Genomic DNA, 16,274 nt, shown 5'->3' on the forward strand with positions numbered 1-16,274 from the left:
AGGAAGTTTCTTTGAGCAAGCATGTGCACGATGTATGCATATATAAGCCGAATGTAGAAAGCAGAATGTTTCGGGATATCAAAAAGCAGCGTAGCTAAAACACCTCCCATTAATTATATGTTCAGTTATTTCGATATTGTGATTCTGTGCTGGGTTTCTAGGCCCTCTCGTTATCGATCTTAAGGTGCACCGCCGTCATCCCCTTGATCACCTGCGGCAGCTGCGCCAGGCGATTATACCAGCTCGTCAACTCGGGGAAACGCTCCAAATCGAGACCAACCTCTCCTGCAGCCGCGACATATGGGAAGATCGTCAGGTCGGCCAAAGTGCTATGCTCATACGTTAGGAACTAGAGAGCGAAGGATCCAGGGAGAACAGCATACCACTTCCGTCCAACCAGATACGGACTCTGCGCCTTCTGGATGTGTTCCTCGAGATGCAGGTACAGTCGCAACGCAATGCGTGCAGACGACTCCTCCGCATCCCCGGCGGTGGTGACCTTGTCCAGGAACGCCAGCCAGTTGCCCACCTCCTGAGCCTCCTTCGACCCTTCCTTGTAGGCGAATTCGGCACCGTCGTCATAGCGTGCGAGGAGATAGCGAGTGATGTCGTTCAATCCCTGTGCGCTAACCTTCTTGCCATCCTGCGTGACGTCGAAGACGATGGGGAGAGACTTGTAAGCGCTGGCGTCGTCGTGCTTGATATCATTGGGCGACTTGACGAGATGGATGCAATGGGCTTGTCTATTAGAGGAACAAATAGTCAGCGTGTGAGCCAGACAAGTGGAATGTAAGACTGACCGGAGAAAGTCAATCAGCATGGCAATTGTAGCTCCCTCTTTCGCACCGGGCGATGTGTAGAGGGCGATGCGACCGCTCTGTTCGTGGAAGATATTCATCCTGGATGTATATGCTGGGTGGTAGATGCGTCAGAGAGTAGTACGAAGACGGGAAGAAATGTAGAGAGAGAGAACAGATATCTATTTGATGCAGAAGAGCAAAACCCCTCCCTGTCCAGCCCTATCAAGAACGTCACAGCACGTGCAAGATGCAGGGGGGATGACACCCCTCAACATCCAAGCCCAATCAGGCAATCTATCAGGCCATTACCACCAATGAGACGGTCCAATTGGGAACGTGCTCCTGACCTTCAGTGGATTTGCGGTCCCAAAACAGTCTAGACCAGAACTTAGTACTACCTAGAGGTAATAAGTTGCCGAGCTGTGGCAAATCAGCAATCAGCCGCCCCTCGCAGTTTGCAGCTCAGCCAATGGCATTATTCTCTTCTTGACAGTTCATTGTCATCTGGCCAATGAAGTGGCAAGAGGGAAAAGAATCCAGTCACGTTTACTAAACAATGATCGTAGGTACTAGAAGCCGGTAGATGCATCATAATGTATCCCTATGCCTCGCTACTAATACGGAATAGCAGTGAATTGGCTATATCACCTATAGATCGTAGTAGATAGGAGGGCCTTGTAGGTACTATACGCAGGTATGGTTAGTGGGCATAGTTAGGGTGGGTGTAGCCATAGGTCTGGCCATGCCTGCTCACCATGGCTGAGAGACACCACTATCTACTAGGTCTGACAGCCAAAGCATGGTATGCAGAGGCCTATAATCCTACCCGAATAGGCCCAGCGGGTGTTCTCTGTTCAAGGGAAGAGGGAGTTCCTAGAGTTGAGAGAAAAGGGTTGCTGTAGCGACTCCCTAATTGATCGGACATAAAATACCATAAACCTCGTGAGATGAGCATATCAAGTACTACCCGACAAATTACCCAGCACGTCCATCACAGTATCAATCTGTTTGTTCTCCACCTGCATATAATGCCGCATCACCAACGCCGTCACCAGAATCATATCCAGCAGCATCTCGTCCCCACGGACAAACACTTCTAGCTGTTGACTTGACTTCAGCAAGGAGGTCTTCTCCTTGTATTTCGCCAGCAGCTGTCGCGAACTGTCATATAGCTCCAGCTTGCTTCCTCCCCAGGCGTCCGGCTTCCACTTGAAATGGCCCAGTGGCGGGTAATCAAAATGGTGGTTGTCGCCTTTGAGTAGGTCACGCTTCAGCTGGAATTCGCGTCCGCGTATACTAACGTCGATCTTGCTTGAGGGGGAGCGGTGGAGGGTGCACGTCGCTATCACGAAAGGCGTGGCATTCCAACCGGGGGGTGGAACGCGCGAGATGATCAAATGTGGTTTGCTCTTCTGAATGTGGAAGCTGAAGATGGATAGGATGGTTTGGTTGACATCCCGACAGTTCACCGTCTGACCTTTGTTGTCGATCGTGAAGGTATAGACAGGACTAGTGGTCTTGCTGCTTGAGAAAAGCTTGTCCATGATGCTGGTGGGTATATGACCTCTGGGAAGTTTGTCAACTTAACCTAGACGACTGTCCCAGGACACACCACCCTTTATATAATAAGGCAGGGCTTTATCTGTTACATTGCTGGACTCATCTAGGCAGTAAAGATTCTTTCTGTCCCCCATAGCATTGGATGGTATAGAAACGCTGATTTCCTGGTCGGCCCATCGCTTATCTGGCGCTAGACTGGAAAAAGTAAATTTCGTGCAACAACTGCATTTTCAGCCAAGAGCCGCGGTGTCTGCACAGCCTGTTAGGCATCAAGCACTGGCAACCATAGACTGCATAGAAATCATCGGAGCAACTAGAAACATGAAGTATTAAGAGAGGATGAGGAAGAGAGAAACTATCTAGCTAAAGGGGAGTCTCGGCCCAGCCGCAGGTGCCGATAGAGATATATATATCTCACGAAGCGGGCAGTGGAGATGTGCATCCTTCTTTCGGATTCTCTAGATACTATCTGCAGACTTCTCCGAATTTTATTAGTTGGAATTAGTGACGATTGACATAGGGCATCAACTATTTCGAACAAGGTTTTTAGAAATCTTGCACTAAAGACTGAATGCGCCAGCAGGGTTTCTTCGGTCATAGGACACCACTACTGGTCATTGGCAACACGCAGGGAATGGGCATCGACTGAACGGCTCGATTGGCGAGGGAGATAAGCCAGACGGTATAGCTTACAGTATCTATCAAGTGTGAGGCATGATGATCTGACCGTCGGAACAATCGCCATCTCCCATTCGACCGATCTCACTCCGTGGCGTGTACCGCCTTGGTCTCGACAGTCGACACCCAATTCTCAAGCTCGCCAAGACCCATTCGACCAAACGTCCAGGTTAGACACCATTTTCCATAAAGGAAAATGTCCTGTTCCAAGGGTGAGGATGCTTAGCTCGAGATCGTCCCTGTTGACGGGTCTCGACCGGGATCAAACAGATCCCGATTCCAGAATCGTAAGGCTGGCGCATCGAGACGAGCAAACACCGATACGCGAGTGAAGGAACGAATACAGCCGGTCTATATGTCACCGTGAATGTATAACAAGGTGCACAATTCTCTTTGAAGAGATACCTATGTGTGTATTTGCTGTTTCTGCTTGCAACTCCACGGGCGATAAAACCGAGGAAGGTCTGACAGCGGGTGGCCACGTCCGTGGCCACATTAGGTCCCAGATACAGTGGCTGCGTGTCCATCGCCCTCACAAGAATTGGTTCCAACGGCAGACTGGAACGATCGACAAGATATTTCTGAATCATCGCAGTGTCGTCATGTATGGTGCTGAAAAAGGTGCTATTAGTAATCTCCCCGAGTGTCGAACACAGCCGGAAAAAAAGGCGGCAAAACCAGACGGGAACAGAAAAACACTGACCAACACAGATCACCTTGAATTGTTAAGCAGCACCACGAGAATCTTCGATTGTGTTGATCTTCTACCAGCCCAAGAGCTTGGAAGTATATCTTGCTGGGACGAAGCTGTGCGAATCTTGAGTTGTCCAAACTTCTTGGCATCGGCAGTGACCTTCCACCCCCCCGTGCGCGAGAATGCGACCGTTGACAGTGATTCACAATGTTCATCCCTTATCGCGGACCCTCCAAGACCAAAGACCAGAACACACGACGCGCCATCAATGCCTTCGTCGCAGCTGACGCGAATAGCCGGCGTCGTCGGCGGAATGAAGATGCCAAATCCAAACCGTCGTCGGGGACATTGCAATGGCTCCAGATTCCTCATCCGAAATCCGACCCACAACATCCGCCGGGCGAGGGTGATGGAGCGGGCCGAGGTGATCGACAAGCACAGTCGCTGGCGATGGCAAGACCCATTGGTGGGAGCAGGTTCTACCCGCTCGAGGGATTTGTATCCAAGGGACCCATGACTGGGCGTGCTCTGAGTTATTGTAAGTCTTGTTCGGGTGGTGCTGCGTTTGGCAATGCTCATGTGTTGGTCCATTGAAAGACTTTGACATCCTCCTTCCCCACGACGCGAGAGCTCTCGGACTCGGAGACGCCGGCACACGCTCATACGGAAACGGACTGCTTGCTTGGGCGTCCAAACACAATTTGATTCTGCACGGCCTGTCAGCATTCACCTTGTGTAGCCTGGACAGCCAGGATAGCACTGGAAGGACCAGCCGTGCGATCACCTACCACCGGAACGTACTGTTGAAGGAGCTGCACGAGCGGCTGTCTCGCCGCCAAGTGGACGACGTCCTTATCCAGGCGATTACACTGTTGATACCGGTGGACGATTATCTGGGCCATGCCGAGTATGGCCCGGTTCATCTCAAGGGGTTAAACGATGTGGTCCAACTCCGCGGCGGCTTTGGAGCCATCGGGACTTCTGACGAGGCCGCATTCGGAAGCAATCTTCGAATGAGTGTGCAGGTGACCATGAGTCTAGTAGAATTCCACCTACAGACCAACATGAACCAGGAGTCAGACACGATAGTAGGTCCCGTCAGTGCACCTTCGTCGCCAAGCGAGCTCCAGATCAAAGCCTCGGGTCTCCCACCTGGCTTCAGGGATCTGATTGATCAGGGTTGCATATCCGATCAGATGATTGATGTGCTTTATAGCTTCATGGACTGGTCAATCAAGGGCCGAGAAATCGACCCGTCCGCGCGAGGGACGTGGCGGTGCTCGACTGCTCGGGACCTGAACAACCTTGAAAAGTGCATCGTGGTCACTTTAGCGTGTTTGGCTGATGACATCAGCGCGATGGGCACGCACCCCGCCACGATAATCTTTCGAAAGCCGAAACAACGAGCCGCGATGCTGGCGCGGGTTGCCGAAGTGTGGGACAATCCACTCTTCGTGGACTGTGTGATCTGGATGTGTACCGTTGTTAGCACGCCCCGGAACCGAGATATCCTCTGCAGGGAGGCTCAACGGCGCTTGTTGCTGAAGGCTATACGGTGCAGATACTGTGCCCTCCAGTGGGGCGACATCCGGCAGGTACTGGAACGGTTCATCTATGAATCAGGCCGCGCGGCGGATTGGGAGGAAGCGTGGAGTCGTGCCTTGAAGGATCCACGTCTCGTCACGGGAGAGACAGACCCATTCTGCTGCCCCTCACCATGTGTGTTACCCTTCTAACCTGACTAGCAGGGAGGGGAGCCGCTTCGCTTTGCATATTATATTAGTTCTACATGTTCAGAGGCATACAAGTGATGATCTTTCGTTGGAAGCAAAAGCAACTTCAAATCACACACACACACACAACAATATCTTTGTAAATGCAGCGGTGTCAACATTAAACTCGAAGGCATTTGGTTTCTCATCTGTCATTAATGGGAGCCTCCGATCTCTGCCAAAAATAATCATCCCACGTCCAATGCGGGTTAGCTACGGACGACTGCGGTAAACCGGCCGTGTCCTCCGGACTGGTTGCCGCGCTGTGAAGTAGACTGTCAAACTGGGACAGCGTCCCGTCCGCTAAAGAAGACTGAGGAGGAGTCTGCTGCGTAGATAACGGAGGAGTTGGCAGTTGGGGTGTAAACTCGAGAACTCCTCCTTCGTCCCACTGACCGTCTATCTCACAGCTGACGCAGGGGCTCGAATTAAAGCTAGTTGTGATTGGCACAGACTGCGTGAGGGAGAGCAGTAGTGACAGGCTCTTCTGCAACGACTGTGACAGGAATGGATGGGAGAGCGCAACGCCCGAGTCGAAGACAGCATTGTGCATACTCAGATAGAGATCACGAATGGCGGTAATTGTCTGCTCAAGCTCTGCCACCTTCTGGTCCAACACTGCGATTCTCAACTCCTTGCGGAATCGGTATGCTCTTTGAGCTAGTCGGATTTGTTCTTTGCGTCGCTATTTATGGCGGGTTATTTACTGCCTTTGAAAAAGAAGAAAAGGAAAAGGGGGTGACAAAAAAAAAAAAACAGAAAAAAAAAGGAAAGAGAAGCGGATGCTTCGGGGATTCATACCTCTCCGGCAGTCTCGGCACTACGGTCGATTCTAGGTCGACCACGTTTAAGCAGTTTGGGGGTATCCATCAAAGGTTCGGACTCCACTGTTTCTTGTATCTCGGGGGACTGCCCGAATGGAGCATCCATGATGGTAATGATGATCGATGATCGATGATATGATGATGTTGTTGTTGTGGTTGATCGTGATGGATGACTGAAATGCCTCAGGATCGTAGTGCCCAATGAATAAGCAGTCTCCTCCATGACGGGGCATGACGGGGAACTGAGTATTTATAGAAGGACTCCTGATAGCCGGTGCGTGTCCGAAGCCCCGCGGAAGGGTCGTCCGTGGACAGTGCCATGCGATGAGCGGCCAAGGAGTAGGTAGATAGTTGGTTGGAGGAGAGAAATAGGAAATTGGTTCAATTCTGCAAGCGACGCCTTCTGGTGCTGAGAACAAGACACAGACGAGTCCTACGTCGCGTGGAGCCAAACGGTCTTGCGATCCTTTGCCTGCACAATTGTGGTATGGTATGATGGGAGGATGGAGCTTGATTGGCGGATAGCTCCGCTTTGTCAGCTTCTTCTGTCTTTTATCCTATGTTCATGTCCGTTTTTCTTCCACAATCTACGGAGTACTGCTTTTTTTTTCCCTGACATTTCCATCTTGTCTGTGAACCGTTTAGAGTTCTTGATTGTTTAGTGGCATCGGATCGTGCAGGAAAGGCAGATTGATAACAGTGGATCCTCAATCCTGTCATATCCATCCAGCACTAGTCCGCTTCGGGTAGTCGTTCTTCCCAACTCGGTTAGCCGCTAGTGGAGGCTGCTCACTGGGCGGCTGACTAGTGGCCCCACCGTCACCGGTCTGATTGGAGCGGACGGAACCAAAAGTGGCAGTTTCCCAATAGGGCAGTCGTCGACCTGTTTTTGGCAGTTGCGACCCCAGCGAGTTAGTCTTCAGCCCTCCTTTCCCCCCCCCGTCCGTCAAGGTATGGCCCAGGGCTCTGGATCTCTGGATAGCTTGATAGAGTACGGAGTTGAGACATGTCATCTTCGTCTAGCTGTCTAGCTGGAATTCTACTGGATCGATCAACAATCTCGTGGAGTGACAGGAATCCTTCTGTGGGCCACTTCCCTACGCTTGTCACGGTTAATCCAGGTTTCACTTTCTTGCTGGCGCTGAGTCTGATGAGCTCCCCCCCGGATCCGAGAAGCGGCGTAGCAAGGTTCTACTTGGAAATGACAGCTGGGCTAGATTCGTCAAGTGCATGCATGGACCACGTCCGTCATCTGCAACTGTCCCCTCGTGGCAGCCCTCGATCCACATTCCTGGTTGAGCTCCCCTATCTGTAAGTATGATTCGGATCCGGAGCGCTGGGATATCGCCATCCTACTAGTCTACCTGTTTCATTGGCTCGAGAGGAGAGATATAGAGAGAGAGAGAGAGAGAGAGAGAGAGAGAGTCATAGTGGTGCATAGTCTAGATCCTTCCTTCTCTCTACTTAAGTCCAAGCTGTTTTTAAGGTTACATACAGATGGGGGTGGAGAGTCTCATGTCTTCAAATGATCGATTCCGGTTGACAGGGATTGATCCACTGTCTCAGTTTATACACACGTCTCATCACTGCTCAGCTACCAGAACTCCACGGTATTTCATGCCCCCCGATTTCAAGATCCTCAGTGCCTCCTCCACACCATCCTTGTTCAATGGAAAGTTCATCCGCACGGGTTTGATCCCGTGAAGGGCGGCAAAGTCCAACATCTCCCGGTGGACCTGACGCGAGGACATGATTGCGCCCTGGATCCGGAGTCCGCGAACCACGACGGGAAGATAGGGGATGATGAGATTTTGCATGTCGATGGAGATCGGAACAATGGTACCACCGGGGGCCATGATGGGGACAAATTGCTCCCAGTTTGGCTGCACGCTGGTCGTGACAATGAGTTGGTCGAGGGGCTGTCCAATGTCGAGTTTCTGTCCGTCCTTGGTGGCGTAGTATTCTCGTGCACCGAGAGCCAGCGCTTCCTCTCTCTTGTCGTTAGAGCGGGAGAACGCCACCACCTGACATCCCATCTTGGCGGCAAACTGAATCGCGAAATGGCCCAAGCCACCAATACCGATGATGCCCACGCGGGAGGTTGGGGTGACCCCAGCGGCGCGCAAGCCATTCCAGGCAGTCGAGCCACCGCACATCAGCGGGGCGGCATCAGCGCGATCCAGCCCAGTGGGAATCTTGAATACAAAAGCCTCGCGCCAGACTGCATGGGTGGCAAAGGAGCCCTGATCGAAATCCGATTCGGCGTAAAACTTGCGCTCCGAGCAGAGGGTTTCCCACCCGGTCAGGCACTCGCGGCAGTGGCCGCAGCAGTCGTGCTCGTAACCCCAGCCGACGCTGTCGCCAACACGGAGCGTCTTCGCTTCTGGACCGACAGCGAGCACAACACCGGCACCTTCATGGCCAAGGACCATGTCAGCTTGCATATAGTGGACATCGGTGAAGCACACGCCGGAATGCGTGACCTGGATAAGCACTTGGTCTCCGGTGAGATTGGTGTCTTTCTCGGTCTTCCATTCGACGATCTGACCGCCCGAAGAGCCCTTGTAGGCAGTTACTGGGATAGTCATGGTGTGTGAAGTTTACCCGGAGGAGGCGTGAGACTGGAATGTGAGGAATGTGAGGAATGTGTGGAATACAGACAATGGCACAAAGAATGAGAAGATCACGTAGGGGGACATTCTCCGACCAGGAACACTCAATATATGCATAACATACCCAATTCAAACTCAACTTCCCTTTACGATTACTCATTGATGAGAAGTGCTCGAGGGTCTAAGACGAGCTCAATCCTATCGTCTCCACATAGAATAAACTTCACATACAAGAACACAACGATCAGGTCGGAAGTGGTGACATGGTAAGTGTTTATTCCCTGAGCCCGCGAATTATCATCCTCCAAGATAACCAGATCGCGTCTCCAATAGGTCCTTCTAGGTAGTGTTTATCCACTGATTAGTTGAGTTCCCAGATGGTGGCGCTGATGGTTGGTCCCGTTAAAATGCGAGTGTCGTTCCAAGACTTCCATGGATTAGTGATCACCTCGCCGCTGCCTGCAAATGTCCATATTCTTCAACCCACGGATTGCACAGTGCCTCCAGGAATAGTGGAAACAAAACAGCGCATGATTACTCTAGCTTGCTATGGCGAGATGTGCTTATCAATTCCTTCAGGTTGAGACAGTCATGAGGAGGACTTGAAGTGGACCGAAGAACGGTCGGCATAAAGTATATAAGTAAGCTTAAGAATCTTCAGATCTCGATTTCTGCAATCCATTCGACCACTCGAGTTTGATTACTGAACAACATCCCAAATGGCTACTGAAGGTTACAAGAACATCCTCCTTGTCGGAGTAAGTCGTTACTATCTGCTTGTCACGCATGTAGCGCGATGCTGACCCCACACAGGGAGGTGGCTCCCTTGGAAGCGTCCTGCTCCAGTCTCTCCTGTCTGAGCCCGCATTCAATGTGACCGTCCTGGCGAGAGAATCCTCCAAGGCCCGTGGCAGTCTCCCATCCGCTGCCAAGGTCATCACCATTGCCGATTCGTACCCGCAAGAGGACCTGGTCAAGGCGTTCGAGGGTCAAGATGCCATCGTGAATGCCATCACCAGCTTCTCGGTTGCCGAGCAGCTGCGGTTCATCGATGCGGCCATTGCCGCTGGGGTCAAGCGATACATGCCCTCGGAGTACGGCCTGGACAACAACACGCCTGCTGCGCAGGAACTTTCCCAGGTGTTCAAGGACAAGGGTCTTGTGCAGGCATATCTGCGTGGAAAGGAGTCGACTGGGTTGACCTGGACCGCCATTGCGTGTGGAATGTGGATTGGATGGTATGACTCTACCCTGCTACAGGTCTATCAAGCCATGGAGATCAGATGATAACGAATCTCTAGGTCCCTCCGTAACAACTTCCTGGGCTTGGATTACCCCAACCGCACCATAACCTTAACCGACGACGGAGAGGGCTTTTTCTCCACGACGACTCTGAAGAGCACCGCTCTGGCGCTGAACCGGATTCTGCTCAGCCCCGCCACGACGGCTAACCAGATCGTGTTCACCAGCGATTTCGCCACTACTCAGAAGGAGCTTGTTGAGACCATCGAGCGCCTGACCGGTGAGACGTGGCAGCGCAAGTCGATCAACACCCAAGAGCTTATCCCGTCGCTTCAGAAGGCGTGGAACAGTGGCGATGTCTATGCCGGATATGGGTTGATCAATATTGGCTTCACCAAGGGCACGTACAGCGGCCACTTCGAGCCTAGCAAACCCATTCGGAACAAGGAACTTGGACTGCCGGAGAAGAACCTTGAAGAGGTCGTGAGGGAGGCTTTGGCTGAGGTCGGCCACCCTGGATTCTAAATTGTCCCAGAGGGCTACCGTCCCCTCCCTAGCTGATAGGCATTCAGTATATTAGATTAATGTCAAGACCAAAAATACGTTGTTTTTTTCATTTTCATGCTGCAGCATAGCCAGAAGCAAGCGCGAATAGAGAGTAATAATCAACGACGCCTTGGATCCCTTATAAAATGAACTGATCAATTGATTGCAAGCTGGATAAAACCAAATCAAACAGAGAGTTCTTTAGTAGACTAAGAGAAAAGCAGAAAAATAGAAACCGCATGTGTTGATCACAAATAAAGACAGTAAAGCAGGGAGAACAATGAGCATAAGCAAAGAACCAAGCAGACAGATCAATTCCATGAAACTTTCTCAAACTCAAGACCGCCAAATCTTCTATACGCGCCGCTATTGGAGCACCTGAACCCTCTAAGCAGTGTTGGCATAAGGAAGGCCGTGGTAGCTGACATCCTTGCTGCCGACCTGCCAGGTGCCACCCTTGGTGTCCTTGTTCTTCTTGCCGTAGCACTTGGAGTCGGTGTCGGCCATCTTCATAAGGAAGGTCACGCAGTCAGACTGGTTTGGGGTGTGGTTGCCATCCTTCATCTTGTTGTGGATTTCGACTGGCTCAGTTAGCAGGGGGTCTGAGCAGATCTGATTCAAGAAGAACTTACAATCAACGGCAGCGGGAACATCGCCCTTGAGATAGTAACCACCCTGAACAATAGCAGCGTGCTTCTGGCCGGGCCCAATGACGGTGGGCAGACCGTCCTGGCTGTGGGTGACATGGTAGCAGTACTGCTCCACGGCGGACTTGTAACCGGAGTGACTCTTGCTTGTGTCGTCGGCGATGGGCATCCAGTGCTTGCCGCAGCTGGAGACGTAGTTGCTCTTGCCGCGCTTCTCGAGCTCGTCGTAGCTGGCCGAGGTGACGCCGAGATCGATAATCTCGCGCTTTTCAATGTCACTGCCGCTTAGTGGAGTAACTCCGTAGTCGATGATTTCGCGAACCACGACTGGGGTACCCTCATTGACGAAGCCGGGAGCAGCGCTGACCGCACTGGCGAGGAGGCCGAGGGAGAAGGCAATCTTGGAGAAATGCATTTTGATGAAAGGGATGGAAGGTGAAAGAATGGTTCTTGAAGAATATAGTTGAGAGTGCTGGGGTGCTTTGTGTTGTAGTTGATGTTGCTGTTGCTGCTGTTGATGATGAACCAAAGAGGGGGAGACTTGATCGACTTTATATCTTTTGCGGCCCTATATTCTGTGTATGTTCGTCCTTGGAATTTTCACCATCTCATCAAAGACTCAGCTTGCTTCAGGTGGTGAAGCTGCCCTTTCTTCTGCCATGATGTGATGCCTCCTGCCAATGATGCCTCTCGACGTCGGAGTCATTGTTGGATCGTGGCATCCTACAGAAAACGGCCCCTTAAGCTAGTCTGATGGAAGCATGGGCGTGATATCACCAGCCAGGGTGCTTTAACACCGAAACAGTGGTGAGATCGCGGCAATCCTTCGTCAGCATAGCAAAGTTTCAGCCTCGTTGACCGGACACAACCTTCTGATAGTGTGGGGAGATAAATATACTTGCCCTAGTCTGTCGGTACCTCGAGCACAGCCCGGTTCAAACCCTGCTTACCCGATCCTTGGGGCTGGATATCTTCAGATAGATCAAAGATATTCTGAGAATAGTTCTGATCTGCTGGTGATGATTGCACCAACATGAAAGTAGTCCATCATTGGCAAGTTGGAGCAGCTTTGGGGGCTTTCGTCCCCGTCCGTGCATAGCATCAATGGGCTAGAGGACTGTCTACACTTGAAGTTATACCAATCCACCTTCCTTCGTATGGTATAAATGGCTATAACTATCCAGTCGAAATGGCAGTCATCATCGCAACACACCGAGCAATCAATCCACTACAATACAGCACTTCAGTATCTATTCAAATCCACCAGTCACTCGAGATGAAGACCTTCAGCTCCATCCTCATCCTTCTCTTTGCCCTGCTCCATTTGTCTCTCGCTGTTGATCAGCCTCATCGTTTCCCCGACCAGAAGCAGGTCGACAAGGACAACTATGAGGCCATGACCCTCGCTGCCGCCGAAAAGGGCGTGCAGCTGGTCCATGGCAAGCGCTATGCCTTCCGCGAGAAATGGGCCCCAGCCTACGGCGAGTACCGCTGTCTCCCAGACTACTCGCACGTCCGCCTGGTGGTGGGCCAGTTTTTCCACAGCAACACTCGGTCTGGCCGGCAGGCCTTCGACGCCAAGGCGTTTGAGATGATCAGCGACGAGGCCGATACCAGACTCGGTCAGACCCCGAAGGGCGGCAAGGTCATGTCGCAGGTGGACAATCTCTTCTGGGCCAACCACTACTACAACGAGAAGAAGGGGCAGTGGGTTCATGTGAGCAAGTCCAGCAAGTATGAGTTTTTGGGTGAAACCACTGCGACAGATCAGTTCATCGCCAACCAGGGTATGATTCCTTTTCTCTTCTTGGAAGACAAGCTGACTGTTGCAGGTCTCGAGTATGCGCGCAAGTGGCCCACGTACAACTTGCTTACCAACAACTGCATGGAGTACACCAAGGAGGTGTGGAAGGACCTTAACTAGAAGTGCTGTGCAAACCGACGGGGTGGCCATTCGGGCAGTGTCTGGGAATTGAGAGCAGTATAAACAAAGTTGTTGGGGTCCACGTGTTCTCTGGTTTATTGATCTGGCTTACCGATGCTTTGTTTTGATTTGATTTGATATTTAGAAGATTTTGAGTTGAGATTTTTTGTTTTGAATGTCATCCTTGCTGCAGTTGAGTATTATTATCCTTACTGAGCCATGTGGAAGTTAGAGTACGCTGTGTGCAGGAGATAGGGCTGGGGTCAGGCTTTTAAGTTTACACAGTTCGCCAGTTGCATGCGTATAAGAACTAAAATAGAATTGATCTACCTTATTTGAACCGGAGATGATTCAGTCATACCAAACCAACGGGTGGGATTGGATAGGAGGGCATCTTGGCTGGCATAGCCACAGTCCTACATTGCAGCCTGGGGCGTTTATTATTGTAGTATAATGTAAATGGAGTGTCTGTAAGGTACTGGTCTAGATATATATCTCAGTACACAATGAGCAAATAACTTAAACTAAGATACATAATGGATTCAAAACGATGAGAATTATAATTAGATTCCCAAGGATTCTATATATCATATAATTACTTTAGCAGTAGAGAAAGGTAGTGAACACAGATATTAGAGGTTGTTTGAGAACAACAGATGTTTATTGCCTACTATACCATCAAACTTGCAGACTTAAGTAGGAGGATATAAGTAGTATAAAATTATATTCTCAGAAGGGCTCATGAAATTCAATAAACAAAATTCGATACATACCAGTGGACATAAACACATAATAATCATCCCCAGGTACTCCACCACCATCAAATATAATACTCTCATCAACCGAATCTTGCATTCACAAGAGGATGGATTCAAGAATAGCTCTTCTGCCACAGCTCTATCGCTTTCAAAATCAATCCTTGCTTCCACAACTTCCAATATGAATCCCGTTGTTCAACACTGGTCACTGTCCATCCAAGTGCCCAGCATGCACCGACACTGAGCCCGAGCATAGTTCTCTTGAAGAAGGAGGTATCAAAGAGGGACAGAACAGCCACAAAGACGGCGAGAGTGTTTCGTGCCAAATTCGACGGCTGTATAGCAGATATAGGCAGCTCCGGACTTGTTGGCTGCGCAAGATGCCATGCGAAGAAAAGAGTGCCTGTTGCGACTGTATAGGCGAAGATGGAGTCGACGGCTTCTGTCAAGAGATTTGAAGGTAGCACAAAAGAGATTGGGTGGTATAATGGGCCCAGTTGGCGACTGGCAGTGAGGGTTAGAGCGATTGCTAGAGCCCTTCGAATGTAGACCATGGTAGTGGATTCCATTACCATAACGACAGTTGGGAACAATTATCATTCAGAAGCTTCAAATTGGTATGAAAATATCGATGAAGAATAGAAACGGATGATGACGATGGAAGACAAGTAGATGGAAGGAAAGAAAGAAGATCAAGCCAGCTGGCGGGGCTTTAAACAGCTTAAGGCAAAGACCCAAACGGCCCCCAAGAAACAAAGAGCACAGGGCTCAAGGACAGGATACAGCCACACTACTAGCACATCGTTCCTGACATTGGACACAGCTAAGACAATCTGCATACACCCATTTCATGAAAGAGAAACAAAAGAGAAAAAGGATCCAAAAAAAAATCATAACAAGAAAACCCCGACAGATCATCAATGCTCCGGAGCTGGTCGGCCATTGAAGAAAATACACTGCACATTGTACGCATAATTGCATGCCCAGGCTCCCGCAACGCCAAAGCTCACCAGCACCAACCCAGCATATTCTTCCTCATTCCATTCGTCCTTTTGCAATGCTGGAGCAACCTGAAGGGCGCCCGCATTGAGTACCGTCTTTGCAGCCAAGCAGCAGACCTTGCCATGGTCCACACGACGCTCCAGGGTGTGCTCCTCGTGGTCGCTGACATCGTATACGACGGTTTCGTGAAAGTCAGGGTGGTTCAGCGAGCGCAAGTCCTCAGTACTGCGGATAAAATGGTAAGGAGCATCTCCAGCCAGCAAGGCCCGTTTATCAAGGTGATCGGGGTTCTCTCGAATAGACTCTAGCCAGCTGCGGAATGTCTCTGTGTCGGAAGACTCGCGCTTGTGCAGTCCAACCCGGTGAAAGTAGTCGTTCAGACAAACATTGGGTTTGGTGCTGCAGGACGAAGTACAGCAATGGTCATGGAAGACGAATTCATCGCATTGATCCCGACAAGCACGCCACTCAGAGCTGCTGGGACTGAAGGCCTCTTTGCATTTGTCGAAGCAGCCCAAGCGGAGTCTATCCTCGTTCTGATTCAAACATTTGTTGCAACCAGTGGCATTGGCAAGGGAGGCAAATATTCCAACCAAAGACAAGAGTAGGAAACGCATTTCGATGTCATTCGAATGTGAGGTTGGGTAGTTGAAAGAAGGGGAGAATGGTATGATAGCGAGTGTTCAGAAGCTGGAAGGGGATTAAATGCACCTTTCTTTCCCAATCAGTTCATGGCCATTGCCTACAGGCTTTTCTCGGACCGCCATGAAACACCACAGCCTCCTTCCCATGACGATGATTGCCACTTGGCTCCCATCGACAACCAAATCACCGTAGATGTATAGATGTTGGATCGTGAAGAATCCCCAAGGATCGCATCTGGTAGAGATGGGGGCCAGGATTGACCCGCATGAAGGATCGGCTGGAGGATTCTAGCCCCAGTCCCGATCTAAATAGACCATGAGGGCCCATGCTGAGACGAGGCTGATGCTTTGGCTTCTTCCTTGTGTTGGCATCACTTTCGTCACTACGAGTCACCTGATCCGTTGGTCTCGAAGACCATCCATCGACCAAGTCCCTGCTCTCTCTTTTCTCCCTTCTCTTCTCATCTCTTTCGATCGTCATTTTGCGTGCTATTCTACAAAAGAGTGACCACCAGCAGGTTGAGTATAGTTTGCTTCACCATAATTTGGAGTCGGATTAGTGTCGCCGAAT

General features: G+C 50.7%; 9 protein-coding genes across 9 annotated transcripts, besides 4 other annotated features; 3 read left to right on the plus strand and 6 right to left on the minus strand.

The window, feature by feature from the left end:
• Positions 1 to 157: 157 nt before the first annotated feature.
• Positions 158 to 898, minus strand: ACLA_053010 (Glutathione S-transferase, C-terminal domain protein; the record flags this gene model as incomplete). Its single annotated transcript, XM_001272252.1, has 3 exons — positions 158 to 329; positions 384 to 743; positions 801 to 898. The coding sequence occupies 3 exons, from the start codon at positions 896 to 898 to the stop codon at positions 158 to 160; spliced, it is 630 nt and encodes a 209-aa protein (XP_001272253.1).
• An 858-nt stretch (positions 899 to 1,756) lies between these two features.
• On the minus strand, positions 1,757 to 2,344 carry ACLA_053020 (uncharacterized protein; the record flags this gene model as incomplete). The annotated part of the gene is made up of 1 exon (XM_001272253.1): positions 1,757 to 2,344. One exon carries the CDS (start codon positions 2,342 to 2,344, stop codon positions 1,757 to 1,759), a length of 588 nt encoding a protein of 195 aa, XP_001272254.1.
• Positions 2,345 to 3,939: 1,595 nt separating this feature from the next.
• On the plus strand, positions 3,940 to 5,468 carry ACLA_053030 (uncharacterized protein; the record flags this gene model as incomplete). The annotated part of the gene is made up of 2 exons (XM_001272254.1): positions 3,940 to 4,270; positions 4,330 to 5,468. 2 exons carry the CDS (start codon positions 3,940 to 3,942, stop codon positions 5,466 to 5,468), a joined length of 1,470 nt encoding a protein of 489 aa, XP_001272255.1.
• A 181-nt stretch (positions 5,469 to 5,649) lies between these two features.
• ACLA_053040 (bZIP transcription factor) lies at positions 5,650 to 6,434 on the minus strand (the record flags this gene model as incomplete). The annotated part of the gene is made up of 2 exons (XM_001272255.1): positions 5,650 to 6,189; positions 6,306 to 6,434. 2 exons carry the CDS (start codon positions 6,432 to 6,434, stop codon positions 5,650 to 5,652), a joined length of 669 nt encoding a protein of 222 aa, XP_001272256.1.
• Positions 6,433 to 6,472: a microsatellite.
• A 1,235-nt stretch (positions 6,473 to 7,707) lies between these two features.
• Positions 7,708 to 7,752: a microsatellite.
• Positions 7,708 to 7,753: a microsatellite.
• Positions 7,754 to 7,911: 158 nt separating this feature from the next.
• ACLA_053050 (NAD(P)-dependent alcohol dehydrogenase) lies at positions 7,912 to 8,916 on the minus strand (the record flags this gene model as incomplete). Its single annotated transcript, XM_001272256.1, has 1 exon — positions 7,912 to 8,916. The coding sequence occupies one exon, from the start codon at positions 8,914 to 8,916 to the stop codon at positions 7,912 to 7,914; it is 1,005 nt and encodes a 334-aa protein (XP_001272257.1).
• Positions 8,917 to 8,951: 35 nt separating this feature from the next.
• Positions 8,952 to 8,982: a microsatellite.
• Positions 8,983 to 9,659: 677 nt separating this feature from the next.
• Positions 9,660 to 10,707, plus strand: ACLA_053060 (aromatic alcohol reductase; the record flags this gene model as incomplete). The annotated part of the gene is made up of 3 exons (XM_001272257.1): positions 9,660 to 9,698; positions 9,733 to 10,178; positions 10,242 to 10,707. 3 exons carry the CDS (start codon positions 9,660 to 9,662, stop codon positions 10,705 to 10,707), a joined length of 951 nt encoding a protein of 316 aa, XP_001272258.1.
• A 408-nt stretch (positions 10,708 to 11,115) lies between these two features.
• On the minus strand, positions 11,116 to 11,790 carry ACLA_053070 (uncharacterized protein; the record flags this gene model as incomplete). The annotated part of the gene is made up of 2 exons (XM_001272258.1): positions 11,116 to 11,309; positions 11,361 to 11,790. The coding sequence occupies 2 exons, from the start codon at positions 11,788 to 11,790 to the stop codon at positions 11,116 to 11,118; spliced, it is 624 nt and encodes a 207-aa protein (XP_001272259.1).
• An 861-nt stretch (positions 11,791 to 12,651) lies between these two features.
• Positions 12,652 to 13,299, plus strand: ACLA_053080 (uncharacterized protein; the record flags this gene model as incomplete). Its single annotated transcript, XM_001272259.1, has 2 exons — positions 12,652 to 13,162; positions 13,208 to 13,299. 2 exons carry the CDS (start codon positions 12,652 to 12,654, stop codon positions 13,297 to 13,299), a joined length of 603 nt encoding a protein of 200 aa, XP_001272260.1.
• A 1,675-nt stretch (positions 13,300 to 14,974) lies between these two features.
• On the minus strand, positions 14,975 to 15,676 carry ACLA_053090 (uncharacterized protein; the record flags this gene model as incomplete). Its single annotated transcript, XM_001272260.1, has 1 exon — positions 14,975 to 15,676. One exon carries the CDS (start codon positions 15,674 to 15,676, stop codon positions 14,975 to 14,977), a length of 702 nt encoding a protein of 233 aa, XP_001272261.1.
• Between the last annotated feature and the right edge of the window lie 598 nt (positions 15,677 to 16,274).

Source organism: Aspergillus clavatus, genomic scaffold (genome assembly GCF_000002715.2).
Source record: "Aspergillus clavatus NRRL 1 1099423829800 genomic scaffold, whole genome shotgun sequence".
Lineage (NCBI taxonomy): Eukaryota > Fungi > Ascomycota > Eurotiomycetes > Eurotiales > Aspergillaceae > Aspergillus > Aspergillus clavatus.